This window comes from Rhinopithecus bieti, unplaced genomic scaffold (genome assembly GCF_001698545.2).
Source record: "Rhinopithecus bieti isolate Rb0 unplaced genomic scaffold, ASM169854v2 scaffold_1070, whole genome shotgun sequence".
Classification (NCBI taxonomy): Eukaryota; Metazoa; Chordata; class Mammalia; order Primates; family Cercopithecidae; genus Rhinopithecus; species Rhinopithecus bieti.
In genome coordinates this window covers 916,552-928,108 of record NW_016803844.1, presented here as the reverse complement: position 1 = coordinate 928,108, position 11,557 = coordinate 916,552, and the positions used below count along the sequence as shown (strand labels likewise).

At 35.0% G+C, this 11,557-nt stretch overlaps 1 protein-coding gene across 10 annotated transcripts in view; it reads right to left on the bottom strand.

Moving 5' to 3' along the window:
- Positions 1–495: 495 nt before the first annotated feature.
- YAF2 (YY1 associated factor 2) overlaps positions 496–11,557 on the bottom strand; it is a 78,943-nt gene continuing 67,881 nt past the window's right edge. For 7 of the 10 annotated variants that reach the window (XR_001882137.1, XR_001882138.1, XR_001882136.1 and 4 more), the window contains 2 exons: positions 4,992–5,144; positions 496–4,209 (listed from right to left, as the gene is read on the bottom strand). Coding sequence is in view for 4 of the 10 variants with exons in the window: in XM_017855521.1 (XP_017711010.1) it covers positions 3,972–4,209; positions 4,992–5,144 (391 nt within the window). In the remaining 6 variants the exon portion in view is untranslated. The remainder of the gene's footprint in view (positions 4,210–4,991; positions 5,145–11,557) is intronic. The other 3 variants (XR_001882139.1, XR_001882142.1, XR_001882135.1) reach the window with 1 other exon arrangement.

Here is an 11,557-nt window from a genome sequence, read left to right as displayed (position 1 = left end):
CCCTGTCCTTCATTGCCTGTGATAGGAGTGGGGCCTACTTTTCATCACCCTCAGTAGCCAGGGAGGGCATTCTTTTCCTTCTGCTTTTGAAAGATGGTCAGTAACAACATATATTCTATAACCTTGTCTTTTTTATTCTAATCAGTGATTTTTGTCACTGGTAACTGTTCTGAACTTCTTCAGTTTTTCCTACATTCTTTGTTCCAGACACCTGAAGGTGCCTGGGGATATACAGGAGAGGGTGAGTACTAAGAAGTCAAAGCGCTTTTTTACTATTACTTTCCTTATATACGCACTCACTTTTCTGTTTTCACCTAATTTTCAAAATACTGTGCGGAAACTTCTACTAATGACTTACTAAATAGCTTAGTTCCTACATCGAGTCCTTAAAAGATTCTGGAAAAGAGGTAAGTTGCAGAGCAAAAAAATATCCCAAACCCCTTTTTTTTTTTTTTTTTTTTTGCTGTAACAGAATACCTGAGACTGGGCAATTTGTAAAGAAAATAGATTTATTTTGGCTCATGATTGCAAAGGCTAAGGAGTCGAAGATCAGGCAGGCCATCTGATGAGGGCCTCATGCTGCTTCAACTCGTGGAAAGCAGATGGTGAACTGAGGAGGGCAAAGAGAACAGAACACAAGAAGCATCCTCACTTTATAACAACCCACTCTTGTGAGAATTCATCCATTCCTGCAAGAGTGAATCCATTCCAGAACTAACTGAGCCTCATGAGAAAGCCCTTAATCCATCGCAATGACTAATCATCTCTTAAAGGCACCACCTACCAACACAACAAACTGGGGACTCAGGCCTCAGCATGAATCTTGGTGAGGACAAACCATATCCAAACCATAGTAGGAAGTTTAAAAAAGTAGGTGGGGAAGCCTCAGTGGAAACAAAACTTCTAGACCATTTACCATTAATGCATATAATATGCAGAGGCTACATTCTTTTAGGCTATAAGGATCTTTAAAAGTTAATAAACATGCTATCAACTTAGAAAGGCTGAAGTTTCTCTTCCTTTTAAAATGTTTCGCTTTGTCTATTATCCACTATCATTTTAAGAAAGCATTTAATAAAAATAAAACCTTTAACTATTTCTATTCTATAATACAAAAGGTTTTAAGATTATTCTTCTGCCTCAAAGTATATTCACTTTTTTAAATACACACACACACACACACACACATATATATATATATATATTTTATAGAGATGAGCTTTCACCATGTTGCCCAGGCTGGCCCTGGGCTCAAAATATCTGCCCGCTTCAGCCCAAAGTGCTGGGATTATTGGCATGAGCCATCGCACCTGGGCTATCTTCACTCTTACTTATAGCAAAGTAAGGTAATAAATGCTGGAAAACATCCAAGTTCTTTTTGTATGGAATTTGGCTAAAGGAACCCAGTGCTCAAACCACCTTGTAAGTTCATGAAACAGAGCAAAGTATGTACCCTAAACTTAGGTTCTGAATCTTTCTGCATATTTTAACATCAGTTCTATTTATGGAATTTGTGTTTGTTTTCCTGGTGTGGAAGAGTATTTGAGGTAGGGTGAAACAAAGGCAAGTTGAGATACCTGTGATTAATAAAAGTAAAACACTTTCAAACTAGTTGACTTAATTCATTTCTCCAATCTCATAGTGCACACCCACCAGGTTCTTTAATTATGGAAAGATGGTCTTTCTGCGTCCAGAGAAAACATCTGATATTACACTGAAAATTTAGTGAAATCTATAAAACACTATTACTTTATGTCATCCAAGAGGGCATGAAAATAATTGTTACAAAAAATATTTTTGTATTTTTGTAATGGGATTTTACCTATAACAATAGTAAAAGCTCACATTTACTGAGTGACCACTATGTGTCAGATAATTAAGAATTTTACATGGATTGACTTAATCCTCCCAACAACCCTATAAATTAGATGTGATTACCATTAGCCCTGTTTTATAGATGGAAAGTAAGCTTGGGTAATTTAAGCTCATTTCCATTCTACAACAGGATTCAAACATCAGGTGTCAGTTAGCATGCTTAATCTCCATGCTACACTGTGTTCCTGCCTATGTAGAAAGATGAGTATCTACCCACCTATGTAGAAATATGAGTATGCTCCATTCAGATAAAATCCCCTCTCCTGTCGGATTTTTCTCTCTTGCAGCTCATTTAAAATACATTCTGAAAGTATTTGATCATAAGATGTAATGCCTTTAAAGTATAGTTTTGACTTAAAATTAAATATTTTCCCTATTACATTTTAAAATTTTACTCTGTCCAAAATGAATATATAAAACATTTGAAACATGTTAAAACAGAATAAGACAAAATATCGTGTTTTAATGGAATATATCTGGTTAGTTGGTATTCCACTGAACGTATCTTGTAACAAACACAATTTTAATTTTTCATTTAACAACACTAAAGAATGAGGTATATAAATGTTTTAATCACAGACTTTTACTGTATGCAATTGTATTTCACAACTAGCATCTTACAAAAAAGACAGTACCACTGTGCCTGTAAAAAGTACTGTAAACAGAAAATTACATTACCACACGAAACCACCAAATATCACAACTGTTAGGGTCTACAGTTTTATTTTTTCTTCAAATGTTATCATGATGTCTTATGTGATATTTTGTATCCACATTCTATTTTTAAGTCCATTTACAATTCAGAAGTCTCCTATAGGTAGATATATATTAAGCAAATGGTTAAGAGAAAGCAGGAGACCCCAGGAAAATTTAAGTACTGTGTGGTTTCCAGGTTGAAATTCTAAATACGAAATAAAACACTTTAATAGTCATAAACAAAAATGCAAAATCTGTAGTCATAAAAATATTTTATTGGTAATTTTACATAGTATAAGTGGGGCTATACTTTTTTCCTTTCAGGATACTCAGAAATGTGTAAACTGGCAGTTGTGTCTGAAAATAGGGTACTATGATTTTCATAAGAATTGTTGTATTTAGTAAGAGGCCAATTAGACTGATTTAAAATTAGCTATTTCCCATTTCTGTGCAACAATTCCTATTTCTGTTTTAATTAGATTCATGCATCTATGGCCCTGGATAAGTTTGGGACAAGAAAACAGTGATAAAACTATCATTAAGTTAAAGCTTTTCTAAAATTGCAGCTTGTAAAATATGGCAAGTTTCTTTTCTCGTTTTTGCCAAATGCTTATAATTATTTGAATTTTAATGTTTTATATGATACAGAAAATACCAGTGTTCAATGACAATAGCACTAAACCTGAATTATAAAGCTAAATAATCAATGCTTTATTGTTTACTAGTCTGCTAGTAAACATTACAATAAATGAATGTTTTGAAAAATAAGCAAACAAAAAAACCTCAAAAAATGGATAAAACCAGAAACATAATTCAGGAACAATAATTAGTAAAACGTGTCAAAAACATTGGCAAAGGTTCATACAAATTCTTTATTTAATAACAATTTTCCTATTTAACCACACCAAGTACCAGCAGGTGTATTTAAGAGGATAACCATCAAGAAAAACCTGTTGCAGCAATAGTTAAGTTGATCTTTGACTTGTATACATATAACTATCTGTTTCACAATTTTCAAATAATACATATTTAGGCAGCTTGCACTATGTTATAAAAAATTTAAATTCGTTACATGCCAATAGTAGAGAATTCAAGAATTATGTGTTAGAATTCACTAAACTAAAAGTGAAAATACACTTACCAATAACACTGCATAATGAATAATTCAACCACATTTTCATGGCACTTAACTGCAGAGACCAAAATGTTAAGTCTGGAAATGTTTGGTAGGCATAGTTGCAATAAAATCTAACAAATTCTAACAAATTTCTATTTTATGTAAAACTCAAATTATGGATTGTGCATGAATGTATTTGTCATGAAAATGTGGTACCTCTTGGCATCATCTGTGTATTTGCATGGTAGGACAGAAGTGACTAAGAAACTGGAGAAAATAAACTTTAATGAGATTCTCCATTCAATGATGAGGCTTCTCCTCTGGGTGAAGATGACCTGGACATTCCTCTCTCTGTGTTATCAGAGCTAGAGCCGCTTTGACTGTGCTGATCTGCAGAAGCAGCACTAGATGCAGGTGGTGACTTTGTTTTCTCCTTAAAGTCTGTAATAATGACTGTCAGATCTCCAACGGTAACTTCCAAATGCTGAGCACTACTCCGATCCACATTTTTCAATCTTGGTCTAAACATAAAAAAAATGAAATTTTAAACTAGCTTTTCCCTCTACCAAATTTCTGAGCATATAATAAATATTAAAAGTAGGTGAAAGTAACAAAATGAATACACATATTTAAAGCAATTTATGTGTAACCAGCCACAAAAATATCATAAAATGTTTCAACTCATTAACATTAATCAAACCAATCATTCATGAATATTCTTCAATGCAACTAAAACCTGTGACAGCCTAGAAGTAGAACTTGTGCTTCTATAGCTGTATCATAATTTTGCAGACAGCTTATTAATTTTATTAAAATAGATGTTTTAGACAACAGTGAAATAGTTGTACCATGGAGGAAGGTGATAAAAACTAAGGTTGAGCGACATGCAAGGAAGATTGTTACTCCACTGACACACACCAATAAGGGTATCATGATTGTTCTGACTGAACGCATGACCATTTTGATAGGTTAAAACCCATGCAATTATCTGTTCAGTATTTTGAAAACCACTCCTGGTTCAAACAGCTCTTCTTAAGGGAAAACAAAACAAAACAAAACACCCAGACACAATGTCTTCCAATCTAGTAAAAGAAAAAAGCATCACCACATTTAAGCTTGTATTTGTGGCTTCTGTGTTTAATTTCCAATGTATCTTTCAAACTCAGTAAAACCTTTTCTGATACCTTAAAATAAAGGAAACCAAATATTTTACTTCCACTTTGTGTATATTAGTGTATCAATGTTTAAAAAATTAAATGGTTTTATTATTTCAAAAATGTCATAAAACACTCTTCAAATTTACCTGGTTTTCTTATGGCTATTCTTTTTGCTAGTTGTTTCCTTTTCATTTTTTTCTTTTTCTACTTTATCTTTTTTCTCTTTCTTTGACTGTGTAGGAGGCACAAACTGCTGAGTAACCTGCTGTGCAACCAACTGGGAGACAGGTCGAGGTTTCCTGTGTGCATGTTAAAAAGAAAGGTATTTTAAATTATAACTTAAACGTAAGTGCTTTGTGAGAGAATATCTCACATTATGAAAACAAATTAATAACAATAACTTTCAAGTATATATCATTGTTTTTCCTGTTCAACAAAAACAGAACAAACTGTAACAGTTAAAATTTACAGTCTAAGATATATGGTCAAACATTAAAATACTGTTACATAAATCAACATCATAAATTATTTTAAATGTATATCAAACTAAATGGGATGTACCCATATAAACATGAATTCTAAAAATCAAACTTCAAAGTTTACACTGAAATAATAATTTATCCCTCCTCCTTCAGAGAAGGAAATACTTAACCATTTGTGACAATGGCTATCTGTTTTTTAAAGCTTTTCATTTATTCATTTAATAAACATTTATTATCAAAATTTCTCACTCCTTATTGCTTAAATCCTTTAAGTTTCTTACATCTCCAGCTTCCATCTCACTATGCTCTTTTGACCCTGGAGATCTACCCAGTCCTTTGAGACTCATCTAACTTGCTAACTTACTCATTTAGAAAATATTTATTGAGAACCTACTGTAAGAACTCTTCAGGGATATCTGAAATGTTGCCTGGCTTCAACATCTGATGTTGGTACAAGCTTTCACCTGTCCAGCTTTACCACAGAACTTGCACAACTGAGGTTAAGATTCAAAATACAGTCTCTAAGTTCTTGAGAGAGAAAGAAGGATACAGCAAAGAAAGAGGCAGAGGGAAGGAGGGAAGAAGTAAGATAAAAATACATTTTAACAGATGGCTCTACAAACAATAGTAACTTTATTGCATGAAAATCCTGACCTTTTTTTGGTTAGTACAGTTTTTTAAAATCTTTTTTTCCCCTGTTCCTCTGCAGCAAGACAACATAAAAAATAATGAGAAAATATTGTACAATCTAAGAATCAAAGCTGCCAGGCTGAGAGAAAATAGGCAACAGTATGTAAAGTAGGTTTCAGGAGATGGATAATGAATTTTGCTCACGGCCTAGATAGTCTGAAGTACTGAAAGGATATCCAGGACAGATATCCAATATACAACTTAAAAAATAGGACTGACAGCGAGTTTGAGATGTAGATTAAGAGTTGCACAAATAAAAGTGATATTGACAGTATGGTAGTTAATGGCTGAGGTTAAAAAAAGAAAAGGGTTAAGGTGGCGGTTTTCAAATTTAAGGTACATCAGAATCACCTAGAAGGCTTATTCAGCTTGCTTAGCCTACCCCCAGGGTTTTTGATTTAGTAGGCCTTGAAGTAGAGCCCAAGAAACTGTATTTCTAACTAGTTTCCAAGTTGTGCTGAGGTCTCTAGGGACCACACTTTAAAAAGAAGCATGAAGAAGTGCAATATATCTGGTGAATACTGGTACTACTATAGGATAAAGTTTGAGATGGAGAGCAGAGTGGTAGAGAGAGTGAAAAAAAACCAAGCTGGATAGATAAGAAGGGATCCCACGATTGAAAGCTAAGCAGTCTAGATTTTATTCTTAAGTGATGAGAAGTCACTGAAGAAATTCAGACTTGAATTTTACAACAATTACTGGCATTAGTCTGAAATAGAAAGGTACTACACCACAGTAGAAGTAAAAATGTGAGACTAGTGGTCTAATAAGTGATCGTGTAATCTCTGTAACTAGTGTTGTTATTTTCTAACCATCAACAAATTTTCTGTAGTGGTTCTTTTTTTCTGTTCTCGAGTACATCGTTCTCTTTTTATCCTAGGCTTTCCTAAATGTATACTACACAACTATTCCATTTTTATTCTTATTTTAATGTGAAGGTTGATTTTCACTTAAAGATTACGATTTTGTACCTCAATTCTAGGATTATGTCATCTGGTTGAATTTTGAGAGAAAAGAGGCATAAAACATAAATGTAGTTTAATTATTCAAATAAAGTTTAATTATTCAAATATAGTTTAATTATTCAAATAAAGTTCTCTGCTGCTCTGTAGGGGCTAAAGAGCTTTCAGTGAAGGTAGGCGGAACACAGTTTATGATGATCTTTTTACAATGTCGTAAGTCACTCAACTCCATGTCCTATTAAAAAGAAAGCCCTTCTATCTCCAGGTATCTTAAAGTTTATGATCCCTTTTCTATTTGATGAGAAAAATCAGGATAGGAGGAAATTGTAGAGGTAGGAAATAGTTAACTCAGTAAATAAAGGACCGAGTATCATTNTCAACTCCATGTCCTATTAAAAGAAAGCCCTTCTATCTCCAGGTATCTTAAAGTTTATGATCCCTTTTCTATTTGATGAGAAAAATCAGGATAGGAGGAAATTGTAGAGGTAGGAAATAGTTAACTCAGTAAATAAAGGACCGAGTATCATTTATAAAATATACCTTTTTATGTTCACAGATTTATCATTCATGGTTTTGACAGTACACTTTTAGTAATGCCAAAGGATCCATGATAAGGAGTTGATGAGCACAAAATGGTTGCCCAGTTAATAAATGACTACTGACTAGCCACTGGCTTATTAACATATGCCATGATTAGACTGTATTTGTCAGCTATGATATTCACCAATTTGGGGATCCCTATGTATCTTTCATAGACAGCCCAAATAGACTGTATAAAATTTGGCAGTCTATTCATTTACTATAATGTAAGAAAAGGGGGAGCATTTCATTACTTATTAGGACAAAATATTTTTGGGGCTAGCTGACCTTCTGTGTAAGGAGGTCAACGCATGTTGGCTTCATATATGTAGTTTTCAACTATGGTCTGCCTTCCACCCCCACTGACAAAAATCCCATGTGCTAAATATTATAGGAATAATATTTTAGGCTTGATCAACTTCATCATAATTGAGCTTTGTCATGTTGGACAGGTAAGATGAAAGAAAGGAAAGAAAGACAAAGAATATTAAAAACAAAGACTGATTCTTTACTAAAAAGAGATAGCATAACTCAAATTTCAGAAAGAAGTAATCTGCTTAGTAAAACCAAAATATATGGCAAATTGAAGCAATATGGTAAATCTCATTGAATAAAAAAGGCTGGACTAAATCCAAACCTACTGTGAATCTGCTGATACTCTGGCTAACAAAAGCCCAAAAATCTAACCAAGGAAAGATTTTATTAAAAAACCACCTGTTTACGGCCAGGCGCGGTGGCTCACACCTGTAATCCCAGCACTTTGGGAGCCCAAGGCAGGCAGATCATTTGAGTCCAAGAGTTCGAGGCCAGCCTGGGCAACACAGTGAAACTCCACCTCTACAAAAAAATACAGAAATTGGCCAAGCATAGTGGTACGTGCCTGTGGGAGGCTGAAGTGGAAAAATCGCTTGAACCCAGGAGGTGGAGGTTGCAGTGAGCCACGATTACACACACCACCGCATTCCAGCCTGGGTGACAGAGTGAGACCCTGTCTTCTGGAACAAAAAAAAGGAAAGAAACTACTTGTCCGACAAATTTTATTGCACATTTACATGTGTCAGGCACTAGGTAATGTGCTGGAGATTAACCATGAACAAGACAAACACAGGCCCTGCCCTCATGCACTAAAAATTAAAAACAAAAAAACTGTGTGTTGTGTTACAGAAAACAGAAGGAGGAGTTATTATAGACAGAAAGGAAATAATTTCTGTCCATGTTTAAATGGTCAGTATACCAGGAGAAACAAACATCACAATGGACCCTTTTAATAAGAGAACAATGAAACAACTTCATTAAGCATTTTATTAAGACTCTAGAAGAGAGTAAACCCAATTTCTTATTCCATAATAACTTGGTTTTGAAGTTATCTAGACCTCGAATGGCCAAAAAGTGTTTTTTTGTTTGTTTTTGTTTTTTTGAGACAGCATCTCACTCTGTCAGGCTGGAGTGCAGTGGCACGATCTCGGCTCACTGCAAGCTCCGCCTCCTGGGTTCACGCCATTCTCCTGCCTCAGCCTCCCGAGTAGCTGGGACTACAGGTGCCCACCACCACACCCGGCTAATTTTTTTTTTTTTGTATTTTTAGTAGAGACAGGGTTTCACTGTGTTAGCCAGGATGGTCTCAATCTCCTGATCTTGTGATCTGCCCACCTCAGCCTCCCAAAGTGCTGAGATTACAGGTGTGAGCCACCGTGCCCGGCCAGGTTTTATTTATTTTTTTCTAATGTAACTAACTCCTCATCGACTGTCAGGCCTAATCCTAGAAACATTCATGTTGTAAGTACTATTCTTGGTTTTAAATTCTATCTATCTATCTATCTATCTATCTATCTATCTATCTATCTATGAATGAGATAGTCACCCAGGCTGGAGTGTGGTGGCATGATCTTGGCTCAATGCAACCTCCAGCCTCCTAGCTTCAAGCAATTCTCCTACCTCAGCCTCCTGAGTAGCTGGGATTACAAGCGTGTGCCACCATGCCTGGCTAATTTTTTGTATTTTTAGGGTGTTTCACCATGTTGGCCAGGCTGGTCTTGAACTCCCAGCCTCAGGTGATCTGCCTGCCTCGGCTTCCCAAAGTGCTGGATTATAGGCATGAGTCATTGCGCCTGGCCTCAAATACATTTCTAATAGGTTTTAGCTTTTCTTTACTTCTACCACTTCTTGCACTTGGATCATAGGACGCTTTACTTTTGAAATCCTTGACAACTCACAATTTCTTGAAGAGACAGACATTCTCTCTGCTTCAAAATTACCGTTTTCATTTGTAGATGAGGTACACATACCTACCTTCAGCATCGGTCCACTAAAGAACTATCTCAAGTAAATTTTTGTGTCAAATATAGAAGAAAAAGAATTTTGTCACACGTCTCTAAAGCAAAATAAGATGCTCCAAGTTCTTTCTGCAAAATATTGCATGATAAAATCCTTTCTGTTGAATGACTACTTATATGAGAAACCACATTTACTTTTTGTGCTCAGAAATATTTGTTCACTTACCAATTATTGAGTTTGAGAAAAATGATCAAGGATATTGTCATCTGACGACTCATGGTGTGAGATTTCCCTTATATGGTCAATTTCAACATCACTACAGTTTTGGATGCCACTATCACTGGCTTTACACCATCCCCTGATTCATCTAATAACTGAAACATCTTGTAAACTTCCTGTCATTAGGAGCAGAAAATGAAAAATTCTCAATTCTCAAATGTGTTCAATGAAAGTTTAAAAAAAGAAAAGGAGGGCAAAGACTACAAAATACTGTCTCTACACTTTTATACTTTCTGGAAAGATGATAAAATAGTGTTTTTTTTCTTTTTTTCAAAATTGCACTATCCTTCTAGATGACTCCACCATTTTTCTGTTTTCTTATTATTCTGGTATCTTTTAAATACAGTTGGAAATAACTAAGTAGTAAAGATAAAATAGTTCCTAGGAACTGAAAACCAAACACTGCATGTTCTTCACAAGTGGGAGCTGAACAATGAGAACACATGGACACAGGGAGGGGATCATCACACACCGGGGCCTGCTGGGGGGTGGGGGCAAGGGGAGGGAAAGTATTAGGACAAATACCTAATGCATGAGGGGTTTAAAACCCAGATGACGGGTTGATAGGTACAGCAAACCACCATGACACATGTCTATCTATGTAACAAGCCTGCACATTCTGCATCTGTATCCCAGAACTTAAAGTAAAATTAAAATAAATAAAATAATTCCTAGGATGATATAGCAAACTATCTCAAGATATAGGAAAAATCAAATAAGTAAGATCCCGTTATATACGACAGAAATATAAAAGGGACCAAAAGTTCCATATGGTAATTTCAAAAAATAAATGTTCTCCTTCTTTGAAGACCTCAAGAAAAGAATAAAACATAAAGTATCAATTCTGTAAGTAGAACCACTTGAAAAGGACTCAAAACTAAAATTGGGTTGTACTTAAGAAAAATTGTTTGTGTATCTACCTATTAAAACAATACACATATCCTGGAACTAATTATTTAAATACTACCGTATTAGAATTACCATTTCTGGTTCTTAGCTCAATGTTGAAAAATATTTATAAGTAGCACACAACAGAAATTCAATAAACAAAAAGCTGTTGAAAATTTCTGTCCAGGCTCAGTAGCTCACGTCTATAATCCCAGCACTTTGGGAGGCTAAGGCGGGCAGATAGCTTGAGCCCAGGAGTCTGAGACCAGCCTGGGCAACATGGCAAAACCCTGTCTCTACAAAAAGTTAGCCAGGAGTGGTGGCGCATGCCTATAGTCCCCAGCTACAGTCCAGGACAGTCAAGTCATCGTCTGGCTTTGTTTCCACACCTTGAGCTCTGACTGCATCCCAGGATTACTGGGTAAGTCAAATAAAATCATGAATGTTAAAAATATATATACTGTAAGTTATAAAATACTTTAAATAATATTTATGAATATACAAATATATCTTGATGGCATATTTTTTTTTTTTTTTTTTTTTTTTTGAGACGGAGTC